At 34.7% G+C, this 19,263-nt stretch overlaps 4 protein-coding genes across 5 annotated transcripts; all 4 read right to left on the bottom strand.

Moving 5' to 3' along the window:
* Positions 1-5,530: 5,530 nt before the first annotated feature.
* On the bottom strand, positions 5,531-6,770 carry LOC142546738 (peroxidase 31-like). The gene has a single exon (XM_075654616.1). The coding sequence runs from the start codon at positions 6,730-6,732 to the stop codon at positions 5,743-5,745; it is 990 nt and encodes a 329-aa protein (XP_075510731.1). The 5' UTR covers positions 6,733-6,770; the 3' UTR covers positions 5,531-5,742.
* Positions 6,771-8,565: 1,795 nt separating this feature from the next.
* LOC142546739 (uncharacterized) lies at positions 8,566-9,542 on the bottom strand. Its single transcript, XM_075654617.1, has 4 exons — positions 9,461-9,542; positions 9,305-9,343; positions 8,998-9,157; positions 8,566-8,878 (listed from the first exon to the last, which is right to left on the bottom strand). The coding sequence occupies exons 1-4, from the start codon at positions 9,515-9,517 to the stop codon at positions 8,694-8,696; spliced, it is 441 nt and encodes a 146-aa protein (XP_075510732.1). The 5' UTR covers positions 9,518-9,542; the 3' UTR covers positions 8,566-8,693.
* A 927-nt stretch (positions 9,543-10,469) lies between these two features.
* On the bottom strand, positions 10,470-13,223 carry LOC142546737 (uncharacterized). The gene is made up of 4 exons (XM_075654615.1): positions 12,832-13,223; positions 12,687-12,740; positions 12,007-12,066; positions 10,470-10,809 (listed from the first exon to the last, which is right to left on the bottom strand). The coding sequence occupies exons 1-4, from the start codon at positions 13,150-13,152 to the stop codon at positions 10,687-10,689; spliced, it is 558 nt and encodes a 185-aa protein (XP_075510730.1). The 5' UTR covers positions 13,153-13,223; the 3' UTR covers positions 10,470-10,686.
* A 1,572-nt stretch (positions 13,224-14,795) lies between these two features.
* On the bottom strand, positions 14,796-16,641 carry LOC142544802 (uncharacterized). 2 transcript variants are annotated; one of them, XM_075651837.1, is made up of 3 exons: positions 15,290-16,641; positions 15,157-15,222; positions 14,796-15,082 (listed from the first exon to the last, which is right to left on the bottom strand). In XM_075651837.1, the coding sequence occupies exon 1, from the start codon at positions 16,627-16,629 to the stop codon at positions 15,820-15,822; it is 810 nt and encodes a 269-aa protein (XP_075507952.1). In that variant the 5' UTR covers positions 16,630-16,641; the 3' UTR covers positions 14,796-15,082; positions 15,157-15,222; positions 15,290-15,819. The 2 variants fall into 2 exon arrangements, with proteins under 2 accessions (XP_075507952.1, XP_075507953.1); XM_075651838.1 differs by having other exon boundaries at positions 15,304-16,641.
* Positions 16,642-19,263: the final 2,622 nt, after the last annotated feature.

Genomic DNA, 19,263 nt, shown 5'->3' with positions numbered 1-19,263 from the left:
GACGTCACAATAAAAACTTCATAAATATGATTAATATGGATTTATAAAAAAAATTAGTTTTTATTTTTATTTATTTTATTAACTAATTTCATTTCAAATAAAATTGTCAAATAATTCGTTTCTACTTACCCCACACAAACATTTTTTCTATATATTATATATTATATATATATATATATATATATATATAGATATATATGTAGTTCTCTCCCTGGTTCAACGCCACAAACCCTAAAGTAATAATATTCATCATTGTAAATCGTCATGTTCTTCCCCTCCTCTGTCCCGCCACTACCTCCTCCACCATCACCACCTCACCTCTTCAAAGCACCCATCATTGTACCCACACAGTCAAATCTGATTACACCATCATTATTCCCATCCAAGAAGAAAAGGAACAAAAAAAAGAGTCAGAAAACATGGCATGCGCCACCAATATTTAATCATCATTGATTTCAAGAACAGAAGAAAAAGGTGAAAAGTGGGGGAAAAACATGGGTTCAACTTTCTTGAAAAAATATAAAGAGGGTTTTATTTTAATTTTACCTCTCTTTGCTTTTTAGTCAAGAGTTGGATCGATCCCAGAAATATGAGCAGTGGCTTTTCTTCTTATTTACTGTTTCTTCAACGGGGAATCAAGCATCATGGTCCGATCAATTTACCAGATCAAGCTAGCAACTTTTACTTCTTGCTGGCGGGATCGGAGGTTGTGTGTTTGTTCTTTTTTCACTGTATTGTAAAAAGATTATTAGTTATCACCGATCCGGAAAAACAACGTCTCTAAAGGTAAATAAATATGTATGATTAATTGGGTGTGAATTATGTCTGTTGTGCTGATCATATTAGGGTTTTCTTTTTATTTTTTAATTACAAGAAGACAGAAGCAACGATCATTTACTAATATTGTACTGCTGCTGCAGATGTTTGTGTTGTATTTGTTCAAGTTTGATCTTTCTTTTTTATGTGGTTTTTACTCTCTCTACATATATTTCATTGCATATTCTTGTTTTGATGTTCTTAATGGCGACAGATCTATGTATGTTTTAAGATTGAACAAATTGATTAGGGTTTGAATGTTGGTAAACATGTTGCTTACGTAGGGTCTCATACTCGTAGCTCGTACGCAGCTAGAGTTACTTAATTAATCTATCATTTAGTAAAATATATTTATCATTTAGTAAAAAATATTTCATTCATGACGTTCGTTGTCGTAACACTTCGTGTACATTGGTTAAACTTTCGAATTAACGTAATAACTTGTAACAACTTGTAAAATAGGTTACCAAGGTATACCACACTTTTTATTTTATAAAAAAACACATATAGCCGAAGGGTTGATCTCGAGGATTTGAATTGAGATGTATGTAGTATTTTGAATTCATCATTCAATTTTTTAGAATAAAATTTTATTTGAAATTTGTTTTTGAAGATTATATATATATATATATATGTGTGTATGTATGTATGTATATATATATACACTTTAGTTCAATTAGTTTCTTTAAACTGAAATTATGCAATATCCATCGAAATAATCCCATCTTACCTGATTAGAATTGAAGTGATGAAATTGAAGGTGCGATTTGTGTGGTGTGTGAATAACATCGATTTGGTAAATTGTACATGTAATGATTATATGGTTCCGTGTCTCTACTTTTTGGCTAACTTTGCGTAACCCAGAACATATATATATTTTTCAAAAGCTGAAATTTTTCATGATTATAAGATTCAGGTAAACGACTAGCTAATTCATTTCATGCATGCACCTCTGAACTTTTGCTCGTCTTTTTCCTCGAATCGGTTTTGGTACCGATCCTTGTTTTATTGTCAAAACTTACATTATATATCTGACAGAAATATTTTTATATATCTAGACTAAGCCCTTTTTATACTGAAAAACTTGTAATATCAAAATTCTATGCACAAATTTATGTGATATGGTCTCATGGATCAATTTTGTGAAATATTTTTATTTAGGTCATCTATGAAAAAAAGTAATACTTTTTATGTAAAAAGTATTACTTTTTATTGTAAATATGAGCATGATTATTTTGTCTAACGAATAAAGATTCGTGATATCGTTTCACAAAAGAAGTATTCAATTTTATAATATTTCCCTCGACTTTTCGTTTTTTAACTTGACCAGTTTTTTTTTCCCATTGTGAAATCTTGATTACTCCATCTTTTGGGTGGAATACTAATCTTGATCCAAGTTTTTGTGTTAGGTGTATTATCTCTACAAGCTTTATTAGAAATCCCTCTCTTAAGGAATAATAGATCTTTCATGAGATAGATACATGAATTTTTATTCGTGAAACGAGTCAACTTTATCTATTCATAAAATAAAAAATAAATTTTTGACAAAAATAATATTTTTAATGAAGGAGTCAGGTTTGAGATCTATCTCATATAATTGATATGTGATGCTATTTTATAGGAGTTTTTGTCTTTTAAAAATACCATAACTCTTTAATGTTTATGATATACTTGAAAACTTAAAATTCTTAAATATAACATATGATTTTAAGAGAAATTCGTGAGTGGTTAATAACAAAGTATTAGATTTGCAGCAATTAAATCAAACATGGGTATTTATTGTAAGTGTTTTAAAAACATGTTGTTATATCCTTAAAATAAGCTAATAAGATCTTTTAACCATTATAATATTGCACCATATTAATAATAAAACTGTATGAATACTATATAAAAAATAATTCATATAAGTTAGATACGATGCTTATATTGAAGAATTATGCCTACTTTTTTAACTTCTTCGACAAGTATAATCTCCTTACTTTTTATTGAAATTCCCAAATAATGGGGATTTGTTTTCGAGTGTCTAGATTTTCTTCTTATAAAAACATTCTTCCAACTAAAGTTTGAAATAAGATTAGTATATTTAAATTATTAAAATATTTAATAAGTTTATTACATTCTTTTAATTTGAAGTTTTGTAATTTTAATTTTAGATTTTGTACAAGAGTTGCAAAACCATTTACAGGTGCACCATTGTTTCGGGCTTGGCATTCTTTCTCCAAACTTGATTTTAGGCTTATATTTGAGCTGAAGCTATAATTTTCGGTCCAAATCTTTTGGTCTATTGAGTCCAAATCTTAATTTATTTCGGGGACTGGGTTGTGAATTTAGTAAGTACAATGGGGACTGGTGGCCCAAGAAACCACATTTTAAAAAAATAATAAAAATAAAAATTGAAGTGACCATGTTTTATACATGAAATTTCGGAACGTTACGCTTCAGGTCTCCATTTTTTACTGGACTAGGTCTACGGTCTCACGAATCTTTATATGTGAGACGGGTCAACCCTATATATATTCACAATAAAAAGTAATACTCTTAGCATAAAAAATAATGTTTTTTCATGGATGACCAAATAAGATATCCGTCTCACAAAATACGACACGTGAGACCGTCTCACACAATTTTTGTGGCCGGCGCCACCAAGATTTATCTTCGTTGAGGAACGAGGAATTTTTCAGAGTGTTTTGAGATTCAGCACGTACTGTTTCCGACGATGGCATGGCGGTGTTCTTGTTATCAAGGGTATTCATTCCAACATTGAGTTTTTTATTTATTTTCAAGTTTTAAGTAAATCCACAAGTTTAGATTCTCGAGAGGTGAAGTAAGAATTCAGCCCACCTGTTATTACATCATGAAACTTTCACTGGTAATTTTGTTTAAAGTTCAACAAGTTTTAGAGTGGACAGTTGGACTTAAATATTTACATATGCCACTGAAATGGTTTTGGAAGTAAAAAGTTTTGGTTCGGTTTTTTCATATATATATATGTGTCTCTTGTTAAACTACAACCAAAAAAACACATAAAAGATAAAGAGGAAGAGTTCTCAAATTTTCACAGCCTTGCAGAAAGTTTGCAACAAATAATACCGTAAGATCAAGTTGAAATGTGAAAGGTGGAGATCGTTTGAATTGGTTTCTGGACGACGAACTACACCGTTTGCTTGCGATAGTCATTTGTGGAAATTTGATTGTGTTGAAATTTTAATAGCATATTCAATGGCCCACTAGTCAGAACAGAACCTACTCTGGTCGATAGACAGATCCAAGTCCAATCCCCACCACCAAAATGTACCTCACTATTGTGATAGTAATTTGTGATTGTGTGTGTATCAGTTGTTTTTGTTAAGAACAATGCTAATAACAATAGCTTAGATACGAACTCGTAAAAATAAAACAGTAATCGAAATAAGTGTGATGTTTACAGTAAAAATATCGTGCAAAGGAAATCAAAACCAAATCGAGGCCTGTAGCGTGTACAGTTTCCTTAAAACAGATTCGTCCCCTCTTATATGTGCTTCGAAGGATCGTCTTGGACGTCTATTTCCCAAAATACAACGGAACAACCAGCAGTGACTTAGCACGAGACACTACTACGACGAACTGAAAACTTACCTTTAATTTATCACCGAGATTTAACGGAGACAAATGGAAAGATAACAATATGTAATGCAAGAGAGTGCTTGAAAGAGATAAAATTTTCATGTGTATGAAATGAGGAAATGAACACACTATTTATAAGCCCCAAAATGCACAGCAAGAGTAATGCAAGATTAATTAATCTTCCCATTAACTCAAGAATACGAAGATCCAAAACTCTTCAATTAACTCAAGAATGTGAAGAGCCAAAAGACACTCCCACATTCATGAGACATAATTTTTATTCAAACACTAAATTTAATCAAAATTTCCAACAATTTTTGGTTGTGAATTGACTGTAATCTCATTATTTATTATATATAGTGAATATTATTTTGGTGTAATTTTTACTCCTCACATCGGGGGATCATAATGTCTATGTCTAGCTTTCAACTTGAAAAAATACGAGTTTGTGAAGTTTGATTTTTGACTTTAGTTAATACGTCACTATTCTTAATCCTAGAAAATACAGACAAACGCAATATTTATTATATATACATCATGTAGTGGCGTAACGCGTAAATCAGAACCAAAAAGTTGTCTTCCATTTGAGAAGAGAACATGCATGTGCCAATCAAAATTGAGTTGGCATTTGCATGAATTATCGATAATGACAGTCAAGAGCCAAAACACAGACAAAATGCCAACCTTCATTCCGACTATTTTTTTCTCATAAAGCAATAATATCAAGTGGACTTTCGGCCAAATAATTATCATTTTCAAAGAATGGGCAATGTAAAGATACTTTTTCATTTACTCTCGTTCCAGTTTGGTTACGCACAACGGATCTTCAACACTGCAATCCTACAACTATTTTCAGGAGAATTCTATTTTCAAGGGGCGGTCAGAGATGAGCGATTCTTGAAGTAAAATATTCAAGAAATTGTATCGAACGACCTCGATCCCCTGTCTGATAGAAAATCCAACACTAAATACGAGCATTAAACAATTGAAGTTCTCCTCAAAATTACCAAAAATGAGCTATTGATTAATAAAGTCAGGCAAGAAAAACAAAATGAGACAGATAAAGCAAACTCTGCTCTGATTTTTTTTAAGAAAAGGAAAATAAAACGAATTCTGCAGCCACTGTATGAATCTCTCTATTTCAACTTTGATTTCTGGATAATCTTGTACACAAACATCAAATATAAATATATGGAACTGTAGAACAACAAGAACAGTAACAATTTCCTTTCTCTGAAAACCAAAAAAAAAAAAAATAGACTCGAAACATTTGATTTAACACGATAAAAGAAGGGAAAAATTCAATTCTTGATGTGTAATTAATTAATTGTTAAAAGCGTCACACCTGCGCCTAACCTCGCCGTTTCTTTCAGTCTTGACGCCGTACACACTCATCTTCTGTATTGCACTCACAAATGCATCGAAGAATGCCTTTTGATCTCTGGAATACAGCTCGACGTAGCCTCTGGTCCTCGGATCTGAGCTCAGGGCGTGGTCCGATGACATTAGTCCCAAACCCTTTTGCAAGTTGCTGTAATATACGTTGTCGAATTTGTTGGGAGTCATTACATCGTTGAACACCGATAATGTCGGGTTTTTCTTGTAATCTGCGCAGGCATTTCTTAGTAACTTGGCGAAATTGTAATTGTAAGAAGGGTCGGATTCCATTGTTCTGCTGTAGTTATACAGAATGGAGCTGAACTCTTTGCAGTGAGAGAATCCGATGGTGTGGGCTCCGGATAATGCCACCATTTCTTGGATTGAGAATTTCCTGGATTGGAAAATATGGATTATTTGATCCATCGACATGGTGGGTCTGGGCAGATTTCCCTCCACATAGTCGGATTTGGAAGTTAAGGAATCCTTGCGGCCTAGCTTGACGGTGTAAAAGGGTCCGCCCATCATGACTACCAGATTCCGAGTGGCTACGGCGAGAATGTCGGCGCAGGAGACGACGCCTGGGCAGGAGAGCTCGAGGGCGGACTTAGCCCGCACGACGACGTCGAATCCGTCTCCGGGGAGGGAGTGGTTGATGTCAGCGTCGCGCTCGGCTTTGTTGAATGGTGTGGAAGAGATGAGAACGGAAGCGTCGCAGCCGGTGACGAAGCAGTCGTGGAAGAAGACTCGGAGAGTGGCGGCGGCGGTGGTGGGGGAGTTGATCTGCTTGTTGGTGGTGGTTTCTTCCATGATATGGTCGAACTTGGGGCATGTCTCGGAGTAGTAGGTGTCGGAGAGGAGTGCCGGCGAGGAGGAGTGTGCGGGGGCGAGGGAGAGGGAGAGGGAGAGGAGCAGAAGAAGCAAAAGGAAAGCCATTACAATGCTGATTCTATTTTAAGTGAGCTTGCTTTTTGCTGATGATAGATAATTAGAGGATTTGGGTGGTGAGGGTAAGGAGGGCTTTTCACATTGGGATTGGGAACACACGTGCCACCAATCACGGGACTGTAGGGTCCACAACATGGACTCTCCTAGCCTACATGGCGATCACAGACACAGTACAACTTTGGACATCGCATGGAAAAAAAAGGCCCATATCACATCTAATTTGCAAGTATTGTTTGGCTAGTTGATGTCCAACTTTCGTTTTATAACAATTTGTAATTTCCTTCTCATTGATAAAATTATATATTTCTGTCTGATTTATTTTGTAGGAAAAGATATGCATCCAAATCTTTTCTCATAAAGAATCGCAAAAATAAAAACTATAGTCCATACTTACATAAATTTCCATGAGATACAACTCGAGTTATCAAAACGTGCACTACTTCATTTTGAAATTAGTATTCATGAACCAAATGCAATTGCATAATTCCGTTAACATACATTTATGTATATATAGTTTTATTATGTTGTTCATCCATATTGTCGACTTCTCTGTACATCAATAAGGTGACACTCAAACAGGCGTGATAAAAAAAATATCAAAATTGTATATCTACACTATGCTGGCAAATGTTTGGCCTATTTCCTATATAGGCAGTAATGTTGGATCTGCTCGCTCTGTTGTGGGTTGGTGGAAGTTTGTGGTGGCCAACCCAACTCACCAAGAAGTTGATATTACAGCAGCACTTTTGTGGACTATATGGCAAAACAAGAACGATGTTGTATGGAATGTTAAGTGCAAACCTAGTACTTTACTATACCAATCTGTCATGGACAGTCTTTATCATTCGAATATTCACCGTGTTTGTTTTGGTTATGTTCTTCGAGATTCCCATGCCAATTTGATAGCTGAATATATGGTAGTATTTCAGGCCATCACTCCCCAAAAGTCGCAGAAGCATTGGGGAATTTGTGAAGCTCTCAGCTGCTCAAGGGTTTATGTGTCCATAATGTGATTTTGGAATCTGATGCTCAACCCATGATCGATGCTTTCCATAATTCCAGATTAGATTCTTCAAGCTTTCGGTTATTTCAGATGACCGTAAAGTCTTGGCATCAGATTTACCTAATTGTAATATCATTTTTGTGCATTTTCAGCGAATCAGACCACTCATATGTTAATTCGAACTACTGATTCTAAGAGTGAAATTTCTCCTCATCCTTATCTAATTTATTATATAATTAATGTTGAGTGTGATAATAATATTACTGTCTTTATTTATATATATATATATATATATATATATATATATATAGACACACACGTCGAGTCACAATCTGTATATGCATGCGAAGGTCTTAGCTAGCTGTTAACTAAATCTTGTTTAATGTTAAATTAGATCATATATATTAACAAGCTAGTGGTGGCTGATTATACTGTCATGAAATTTTAAATACGTCATATATAATTAATTATTCAACTAATTTAAGCGAGCGGCTGCGGACACGACGCATTGATGTGCATACAAAGCAAATCATTAATTACAGGAGGATTAACGTGTAATATATACAGGTCTTAGTCTAAGGGTGTTTGAGTTTGTGAAATCGGTAAATGATTGACTAATGATCAGGAGTTCGATTCTCCTATCAATACTTTCTCGAACGAACTTACCACATAGGGTTTGTCAAACTAGTGATTTGTAGACTATTATGTTATTAAGAAGTTTAACCGGTATACACCGAAATACAACGACTACAAATTTGATTTATCATATTGACAGCTTAATTATATAACCAACTGTAGAATTAAGATTATTAGAAAGCTGGAAACGGGTGGTTTTATCTTATTCAATGAGTTAAAGACAAAAGTGGACAACTCCATGCATCATCTGCATTTATTCCGACACAAACAGTAACAAAATCGAAGCAACAACAAAGTTTTGAACATATAATTACTGATTTCTTCGCGGGCATTTGACAATCTTGCCACGGATCACAACTCCGTCCCAGTTTTTGCAGTACAGCTTTGATCCATCAGGGACACACTTGAACTTGGCGCAGCAGGCAGTGCATGTTTTCATGCACCCCTTTCTTTGTCCCATGCCCTTGCAGTGTGTTTTACACTTTTCCACACACACTGCATGTGTTGCGATTTACAAAAACAAATTATCGATTAGATATTTGATTAAAAAAAACAATTATTATTTGTTTCTTTTTTCCTTTTTTTTTATCTCGATCATGCATATTTATATATACCATGTGTGTGATGGAAGACCGGCGGATGCATTGGTGCCTTCACTGGGGGATGAGCCGGAGCCTTTGTTGGAGCACGAGCAGGAGCCTTTGCCGGGGCATGAGCTGGTTCCTTAGCAGGCGCTTTTGAATAACGATGATCATGATCAAGATCACGATGATGCTAGATGATCGCAAATCCAAATATATATAGGACTAGTAAGCAAGCCAAACAACGGGGATCGAAAAATATTCAAACTTTCACAGTAATTTCATGAATTTGGAAGTTAGGGTGCTCTAAAAACATAGTGCAAAGAGGAAAGAAAATCACCTCGTTTTCGATAGCTTCCCTATCTTCCAAAGATGAAGCCTGCAGAAACAAAGTACAGACATATGTAGTCATATTTACATTCACAAGATGGTAAAATATATATGTAGCTCTAATCTCTGTGAAAACTAATATACGGTTACGTGCCATTTCACTTACCAATCGAGTAGCCAAGAGCACGAAGGCTAGCAGAAAAAGGGTAGAGTTGATAGCCATTGTTACCCAAAAATAATATTTTTTTGTGAATTAGTAATTTAGTGGGCTTGGTTTCCCGAAGTTTACCGCACCAGATAGAATTTTTTTTTTCTTGGTAAAATTTAGTGAAACATGGGAATGCAACAAACAAAAAAGATAATCTCACCTGGCTCTATGGAGTGTTCATTAATTTAATAATGATTTCCCTTCTTTAGAGAGTGTCCATTTGCTATATTTACACATTTGTGACGAACACAGTTTAAGCAGCGTCAAATAATGCAAGGTTTCTGCACCGTGGCTACGTTTTCAATGCTCAAAAACCGAATACTCCTATCCTCGGGAATTTGTTTTCAATCCCCAACACACGTCCCCCATATCGTGGTGACGAAAATAATTGTGTTAATCATCTTGGGAAGTCGTACCTTCTTTGTTTTTTTGAAAAAATAAATTTAATATGCTGGTTGTTTATGTTGTAGAGCCCGTTTGGTATCAAAAGTTTTTTGATTAAAAAAGTACTTTTTTAAGTTGGTTTTTAAAAGTGCTTTTTTAAGTAAAAATTGTGTTAATATTGTGTTTAGATGAATAGATAAAAAGCAATTTTTAAATTAATAAATGTGTGGATACATATCATTAAAGTGTTTTTTAAGGTTATTAAAAAAAACTAGTGAAAAATGCTCTAAAATAGGACTTTTAAAAAAGCTCTAATTTCAACTTAAATAAGTGCATTTTTAAGCACTAGAAGCCCACCCAAACAAGTTAAAAATTAAAAAAAGCATTTTTTTAAAAAAAAAAACACTTTTTAAATTTTAGCTTCTTATACCAAACGGGCTCGGTAATATTTCCTTACAATTTCAATTATCTCCATCCTAGCCAAGATGAAATCCCATTTTAGTTTTTTTTTTAAAGATGTTTGGGAAAAAATAATGGTATCAATCAAACTTTGTGCACCAAAAGCAAAAGGGCAAGAAAAAAATATACGAAGCCAGAGATAAGTCTCCACAACCGATATGTTGACTTTTTAGTCACTCGTCAGAATAATAAACAGAGTTATACAGAATACACTTTGACAGATGATGAACAGAGAAAGGATTATAAGCTCAACTGTGATAGTTAGAATACACTTTGTCAGGTACCAGAATGTCGAAAATTGGTGAGTTGAAAGCAAAACCAACTGTTTAGGAGTAGAATATCTAGAAATCCTCTTCATCTTGGAAGCTCAAATTCAATGTTTGTAACTTGAAGCCTGAGCCTTGTATTATCTCAACCAAATTTGACGCCACACCAGTTGCTTGTACTGTTGTTTGCTTGGTTAACTACAGATGGAAGAAAACATAAGCTTAATGGTGTTGAGCTACACTTTAAACGACATAAATTTCCAACATGACATTGTTACACAGCTAGAAGTTCGACAAACATGGAAAGAAGAATTGTATCACGGGTACATTGTATATCTTCGGTGTCTCAGGCCCAACACAATGATTTAAACCATCACATTCATATCATAATTGATGGCCAGATTTCAGAAAACAGCCATTTACCGAAATATAATGTTGGATCCAAAGGCTCATTGTTTCAAATTTTGTGTGCTTTGGCTGTTAGAATGATTATCATTCGAAAACAAACAAAATATTTCAAATAGTTTCCCCACTTCAATTCCACATAAAATTTGTTTCCTGGGGATAATGCATGCGTGAAAGAAATATTTTATTCCTGGGTGATTTTTTGATATTGATATTATCTATTTAAAATTTTGTCATTTTAGATTATAAGATTTGGTTTAATTTATCTTTAATTTAATATTTATCTCTAAGATATGATATCTTGTTTAAAAGAGTTTGTTTCCATAATTTGTAGGAATCTTTTATTGAATTGTCTTTAGGTCAAGATATGGGGAAGTATATATACGAAATATTAGGAGAAGAGAAGGGTAGAGCTGCTGGAGTCTTTCTGAGCATGCACAGAATTCAGAGTTGAAGATTCTCATCTCGCTAGTATTATTAAAATTTACGTATGTATTAAATAATTAATTTCTGCTGCATGTGGTGTGTTAGTGTTGACAACACCCGAGTACAACACTAACTTCTGATACATACATCGTAATTTATTTCATGTTCGTTAACAATCAACAACATCCTTTCAATATGTACTATATATTAAGCTAGAGCTCCATAATATATGATTTATTTGACTTGTCACCATTCTAAAATGCTCTTCCTTGATAAATCAACATAGCATTCGCATTTGGTCTCTTCTGAATGTTGTCCATCAATTTTGAAAATAAGTTCACTATTTTTAACGTCGAGCAAGAGTTAGAGTTTAGATTTTATTTTATTTTATATATCATTATTTGGAAGTATTAAAACAATCTTATTTTTCTCAATTTTTCACCTTTCGAATTAAACTGTGTTACTAGCATAACAAAAAATCTCTAATAATCGTTAGCAGACAACAATGCGTGTGCTATGATGTTAGCATAAAAGATATAAGAAGCAAAGAGCAATGAAAATTACCTCCACACTCGCAATACCTTCGACAATCTGTACTTTGAGATCTGTAATGCCCTCTACCACCTACAAACGTATAAACAGAAACATCAACAAGCATCACAGGAAGGGCTTAAAGGTTTCTCTACTAGACAACAAAAACTTTATCGAAAGGGAGCACAGATGGAACTTGGAAGTAACACACTGATCTCTCGAGTTTGCATTGAAGTGAGCTACCTTGCTCAATCGTCCATGCATATTTAGGTGGATCAAGAATCAGGTGACAATAACAATGAACAGATATGAACCTTAATAATCTAGTCATAATGGGTGCGCAAAATGACTTGAGATTTATTCTTTTTGGTACTCGTAGTATATAAATGATAGGTCCTCATATGCATACATTGGTAATTACTTGTAGAGGCGAAGCAAATATTTCCAGCATTCGTTAGTCCTGCTTGGCAGTCTTAACCAAAAGACACCTCTTGACCAGAAACAGGCCCAGGATTTAGGGAGGCGAAACTAGAATTCTTACAAAAATTACACCAGAAAAGTTAATTTCTTAATATCAAAGGGGGTGACCTGTCTGCCCTGGCCTAGACACTAGTCCCCGAAAGTATATGGCTTCACAAAGCCACCTTTGGCAAATTACCACAAGCTCGGTTATTTAATTCAAAAAGAAGAAAAAAACTAGATAAAATGAATACCTCCAAAGCCTTGGTAACTGTAGGTATAGCTAAATCAGTCATTGCCCCTTCAGCCTACACATTTCAAGAAAACATCGGTCGTAGCAAAAACAACAAACAATTGCAAGACGATACGAAATGAAATGTTAGTAAAACAATCAACCACCTGAAAGAACATGGTGAGTACGTCGGAATGCGACACCGAAACAGAAACAGTCTGATCCGCGGTAACTGCAGGAGACGGCGTTTCTTGTTCGGGGACAAGGGTCTCTTCTTCCTCAGTAAGAGCTCTTAGTTTTGTGGGTCTACAAGAATTACACTTGTTGCTCTTGGGTATTGAATAAATGCAAGAAATGGGGGGGTACGTATGGTGTTTGACCAAAGGAAACTGAAATTGAAGGGCAGTGGAAGTAGACGGAGGAGAATAGGAGGACAGGCGAAGAGAATGATTGGGTTTCGAGATTGAGAATGCGGATACGGAAGCCATGGTTGTGCTGCGTGGCTTTGGAGCTCGGGGATTTTCTATCCACAACAGAAGACGATGCCGTCTGGTTTTTTAATATTTAAATTTGGGAAAATACTCATTTTCGTCCTTATTATTTACGGTTTTTCTCATTTCAATACCTATTCATTGTTGACTGCTTAACTAATCTTCATGTATTTAAAATCTTCTCGAATTGGTCCCTGTCGTTAACTAGACGTTAATATTAACGTTGACCAACATCATGTGCATGTCACGTGATCTTTTATTTAAGACGGCATTCGATTTCTCCCCAAATCAGATTACTTGCCAGCCCCCACGACCACCCTAAATCCTCAAATCAAAGAATCCTAATTCGAAACCCACCGGAAACTGGAAGAAAATTCAGCAATTCCAGATTCAATCTACTACAACATCTGCAATGGTGAAGGCTTTTCATTATTTTCCATGGTTTTGCTGTAATTTCGCGATTAATATGTTCGTAGCATTCTTATTTTGTGATCTTATATGTCATTTTGAAGTGGATATGAGTTGATCCTAAATCGTTAATGGAATATATATATGTATGTACTGTATCTCAATATTTTTGAGTATAAATTTTGAAGGTGGGTTAGCACTATCTTTCTAATTTGTTAGGCACAACATGGATATCATAATTATAATACTTAGATTTATTTTATTTGGTGTAGTTTTATGTAATTCTCCTACATATGTATATTTACTTTTTGTTTTTTTTGCGAAATTTTTCAACAGATTAGTAGCATGATCACTAATTTAGTGTGTATTTTGTTGACTTCCCTTCGTTTTTGTATGTATAATTATTTTTTCTAAATTTGAAAATTCTTATTTATTGTAGGGAAAAACATATGTTGTATTTGTTGGACGAAAACCCGATGTTTACGACAATTGGGAGGAGGCTCAAGTGCAAGTGAGTAAATACAGTGGAGCTTCTCACAAATCCTATTGCACTAGAGAAGAGGCATTGAAATCATTCGATGATTATATGAAGAAACAATCTGTTGGAGCTGCAACTTATAACTGTAACGAGGCAAAATGTTCAAGTTCAACATTTGATGGAAGTTCGAGTAGAAAACCAAAAGAGTATGAAAGAATAGCCCACTTAGTAGCGGCTCAAATGGAATTGGAACGTCAAAGTCGCCAAATGCACTGAAAATGGAAGAGTTATCTACAGAGCTCAAAGAAATAATAGAGTCTCTACACCTTGGTGAAGATAAATAGAGTAGTTATTGCTTATGTTGCACTTGTGTTAAAACTAAATGTGTTTTGTGGATTATGGGATTTGAATTAAGAATGCATCAATCTGTCTTTAACGTTGACTTGAGTAAGATGTTTAATATTCATCTTGTGTTTGCAACTGTGTCCAATTGTTCATTTTCATCTTGTGGCCAAATGCACAATTGTGTCCAATGTTTACTATATATTGGAAGCATAATTTACTGGAACCTTCAAGCAGAGAAAAACCATTCTTTGGAAGCTTGGCACAATTTGCAAGTGGCCATTCATAACAAAAGCAGAGAACCATTCCATGAATAAAAAAGAAGAAAGATGCATACCATTACAAAGAAAAAAGATGTCCACAACCACAAATTCCAGGAAAATAAAAGACAAACAACACAATGATTCCTCAAAGCTACTAATTTCATAACCACAACATTCACTTCCACAACCATTAAAATCCAACAAGAAATAAATAACATGTCCACAACCATTAAAATCCAACAAAACAATAACATGTTCTTTTTTGTTTTCTGTGATCATGTCCACAACCACTACTTCGTCAACCACCAGTTCCACTTGATTCTATCGGTGTTTTTTTCCTTTGGTCATCCACTGAAGCTCTCAAATTAGACACAGTTACGAAGTTCCTTCCGCCTTTCACAATGACATGCGTTTGTTTGTTGAGTACTTTACGTACCTGAGAAGAAGATACAAAAAATTGACACATATCCAACTCACAAAAATAAATGTAATAGGTTTAGTTGCATTTACATTAACAGATGAGATGTTGTTGGAGCTGCCACTAATTGTTACTCCAGTTGCTCGTTGTCGTATTACCTGAAAACAATCATTTAACACCAAAACTTGTAAAAAAATATTTTTCAAATGATCATAAATACACAACATATAGTTTGTAACCTGCAGTTTTTTCCTTCTTTTGAATGCTGCCTCAGCACGTTCTGCGCTTTTGTTGGATATGAATCTTTCGTTTTCATCTGACAGTGCGTCGCCCTGTGTAGTCGCACCAAGCTCGGCTTCATTGTATGTTTGTGGTGCAGATTCAATGTCACCTATTAAATGCTAAATATTATCATGCTAAAAATTGAAGTAAGAATCTAAATTAAAACAAAAGTAACTCCACAATATCACCTATATCCATTTCGTTGTAATTTTGTGGTGTTTCGGTTTCACCTCTGTCCATTTCATTGTTCTCTTGTGTTGCCCTATCTAAACCACTTGCTTTAGATATGTTGCAACTCATTCGATTGTGTCCAAACCCACCACATGTCCGACATTTGTTGTTTCGTTTCACACCTCTCAGCTTTGATTGTCTTGAAGCTGGAACTTCATCAGGTTGTCGCCTTCTCAACTTTGCTGGCCTACCAACTTTTTCTTTATAAATTGGTGGTAATTGAGGGACTAACTGCATTCAGGTCACAAGGCTGGTCCATTAATGGGCATGATGGATCGCGAGTAACATTGCTTGTATTTCAAAACACTATAAAAACGATGTACATAAGCCTCCGGGTTTTCTTGCTTACACCAAATAGCACAAACAGCATGTGGACATGGAATTCCAGTCAAATCCCATTTCCTACAACTGCAACTCATTCTACACAGGTCAACAGAGTGCTGCTGGTGTAATCCTGTGATCTGAAAATGTGTCTCATCAGCCATCAAAGGACTAAAAGCAGCTGCTTCCTTGCTATTCTTAGCCAAGACAACTTTAATTTTCGGACACATCACACCATCCCATTTCTCGGCCTTCTCTCTGTTGGTTTGAAACCTGGCCATCAACAAATTTCTTATTGTTTCGAACATTGAGATGACTGGTTTTTCTCTTGCATCTAAAATCATGCTGTTGAAACACTCACACATGTTGTTAAGAAGTATATCACATTTTGGAATTGTGCTGAAGTATGCCTTGGACCAGTGTTGTTCAGGTTTTTTTGCCAACCATAAATAGGCATCATGATTAATCTTCTTCAAGTTTTCCATCCGCCTTTTGAACTCTTCAACTCTTGTCGCCCTAGCCGCAGCCCAAAGAGCATTTTTTATTGCCACACCTCTAAATCCATCATATTTCATGTTGGTGTACAAATGCCTAACACAAAATCTATTTTCAGCATTTGGAAACAAATTCTCAAATGCAGGAATCAAGCCTTTTTGCTTATCAGACGTGAAGGTCCAACCATCTTGATTCTCGAAGCCAATATCGTTATCCAACAACCGCAGAAACCACATCCTAGTATCCTTTGTCTCTCCTTCCACCAATGCATAAGCAATAGGAAAAATGTTGTTATCCGAAAAGCACACATACAGCTTCTGAAATCTTGGTCCATCATCTTCATCAGTCAGTTTCAGAATCACAGAAGCATCTTCATCGGACCTTTTCAGTTCAGCACAATAATTTCTTATTCGGCTAAATTGTTCCGCTATACTACCATCAACTAGCTTCAATGCTTTTTTGCGACCCAAATAAGCTTGTTTATATGTGAGGGCTACATTCAACGTAGATTTAACCTCTTCTATAAACTCTCTGGTACCTAACTTAGGATTTGATTTCAATTTATTCACGAAAGTTTCAGCTAACTAGCTTGACTTGATGTTTTTGTTCTTAACATTCCAATAGCAGTTTTTGTGCTCAGATTCAAAAGTCTTTATCTGCCAGCAACTGTCCTTCCTAATTGGTGACACATGAATAACCCATTCACATCCTTCATTTTTGCACACGCCTCGGAGCCTACTTTTGTCATTCTTCACAAAGTTAACTACCATCCCTCGTCTGATATAATGACTTTCTATAGCAAACTTTGCCTCTTTTTTTGAATCAAATATCATACCAAGCTTCAAATCAGGATTTTCCGAATATTCATACATTTGGAATTTTTCTGGATCTTCCTCTTCAGAATCAAATGCACTCTCTAACTCATCACTTTTTGCACAATCATCATCTCCTTCATCACCTTGCGTTCTCTCAAACAAATCATTGGAAATATCACCATCAATGACTATATTTTTCCCCTTTCCCCTATAATTTTCTTCTTCTTCGAAATCAAATTCACTATCGTTAAATTCTACATCAGCTTCACCATTGATTCCAACCCTTGTTTTCGGTTCAACTTCATTCGGTTTTTCTAAAACACAGGATGCATCTATCTGATTTATTGAAACACATTCATCATGTTCAATATAAGTTTCCACTTCATAGTTTTTGGGGACATGGTTCCTAATTTCAACCACATCAGCATCACTTTCCAAATATCTACCATCGGTAAAAGATTTACCGATTTTGTGTCAAAATCGGAACCTATCTTTGTCCAAGCATCCTAATTCCTTAGCATAACCCCATAGATCAATCAAGCCTATCTTATCCATGTCCACAAAATCAAAGAATTCAGTACTCCCACCTTTGTACATTTTCCTCTTGCGATTGGTTTCCATTGAACCGTTGTAGTACAATTTAATTGTAACAAGAGTGGGTTCTCGCATCCAGCCTAACAAACAGAATATTAACATCCCGTAAATGTGATAAATCTCAATAAATTTATCCACAAAGTCATCACATTTAAAAAGAAAACATTACCGTAATTCGGGGTGAATTCAATTGAAAATTTACTTCTTCGAGCCATTATCGCCTTCCACTTAAGCGAAACTACCAATATACTATTTCGAAAAAAAATAAGTAACATGAAAATTTGAGTTAACAACTGCAACAAATTAATCAGGGACATCTTGCTTACTTCTTATGCACTGAATTCTTTCTTATCGAGCTGAAAGCTTGCCATTACCGTATTAGGTGCTGAAAGCTTGCCATTACCGTCTTAGGGGCTGAAACCTTACTTCTTACGGGCTGAAAACTTGCCATTACCGTATCCAAGCATTCGCACTTCCCTTTCCTGCCATCGTTTTATTTGGGGAGTTAGGGTTGGCGTAGGGGTAATGGCAAGTACACTGATTTGGGGGGGATGAGGATTCTTTGATTTGGGGATTTAGGGTTGTCGTGGGGGCTGGCAAGTAATCTGATTTGGGGAGAAATCGAATGCCTTCTTAAATAAAAGATCACGTGACATGCACATGATGTGGGTCAACGTTAATATTAACGTGTAGTTAACGACAGAGACCAGTTCGGGAAGATTTTAAATACATGAAGGATTAATTAAGCAATCAATAAAAAAGAGGTACTGAAATGGAAAAAACCGTAAACAATAAGGACGAAAATGAGTATTATCCCATTTAAATTTACTTTTTTTTAAAATATATATATATAATCAGCAGCGGGTTTACAAACCCAGGCCGCTTAGATTCATTACATTTTTTTTTAATATTTTGATAAATTTTATAATTTTTATGATCATATAAAATAATAATAGTAATTAAAAGTAGTAATTTTATAAAGTTTTAAATTAACAAAATAATAATAATATTATCAAAATTAGAGAGAAACAAATTTTCAGTTAAATACTAATGACAAAGTCGATTGAATTTAAAAATCAAATTAGACAATGAAGTTTGACAAAAGAATCCCTGATCTTGTCAGCGTGATACTTTGATTTCTCAATAAAAGGATCATTTTGACCAAAAAAAAGATCAAATTAGACAAATTGAAATAAAATCAATTATTTTGATTTATATCCAAATTGACCAAATATTTTGAAAAAAATATAGTAAAAGATAAAGACATCGAAGCTTAAGTATATTCGGTTTAACAAATTTAAGTATTTAACCAAAACAAAACCGAAAATTAAAAATAGAATTTCTATATTTACCAAAATTATTTTAAAGAATCATCACCATTTTTATTCTTAAAACATTCAAATAGATATAATCAGTTTGGTTTGTTTGTTAATTTCTCAAGTATCCACCATTCCGCGAGGT

This window comes from Primulina tabacum, chromosome 5 (assembly GCF_025594145.1).
Source record: "Primulina tabacum isolate GXHZ01 chromosome 5, ASM2559414v2, whole genome shotgun sequence".
Lineage (NCBI taxonomy): Eukaryota > Viridiplantae > Streptophyta > Magnoliopsida > Lamiales > Gesneriaceae > Primulina > Primulina tabacum.
The sequence above is the reverse complement of the archived record's forward strand: the minus strand, read 5'-3'. Positions and strand labels throughout refer to the sequence as shown.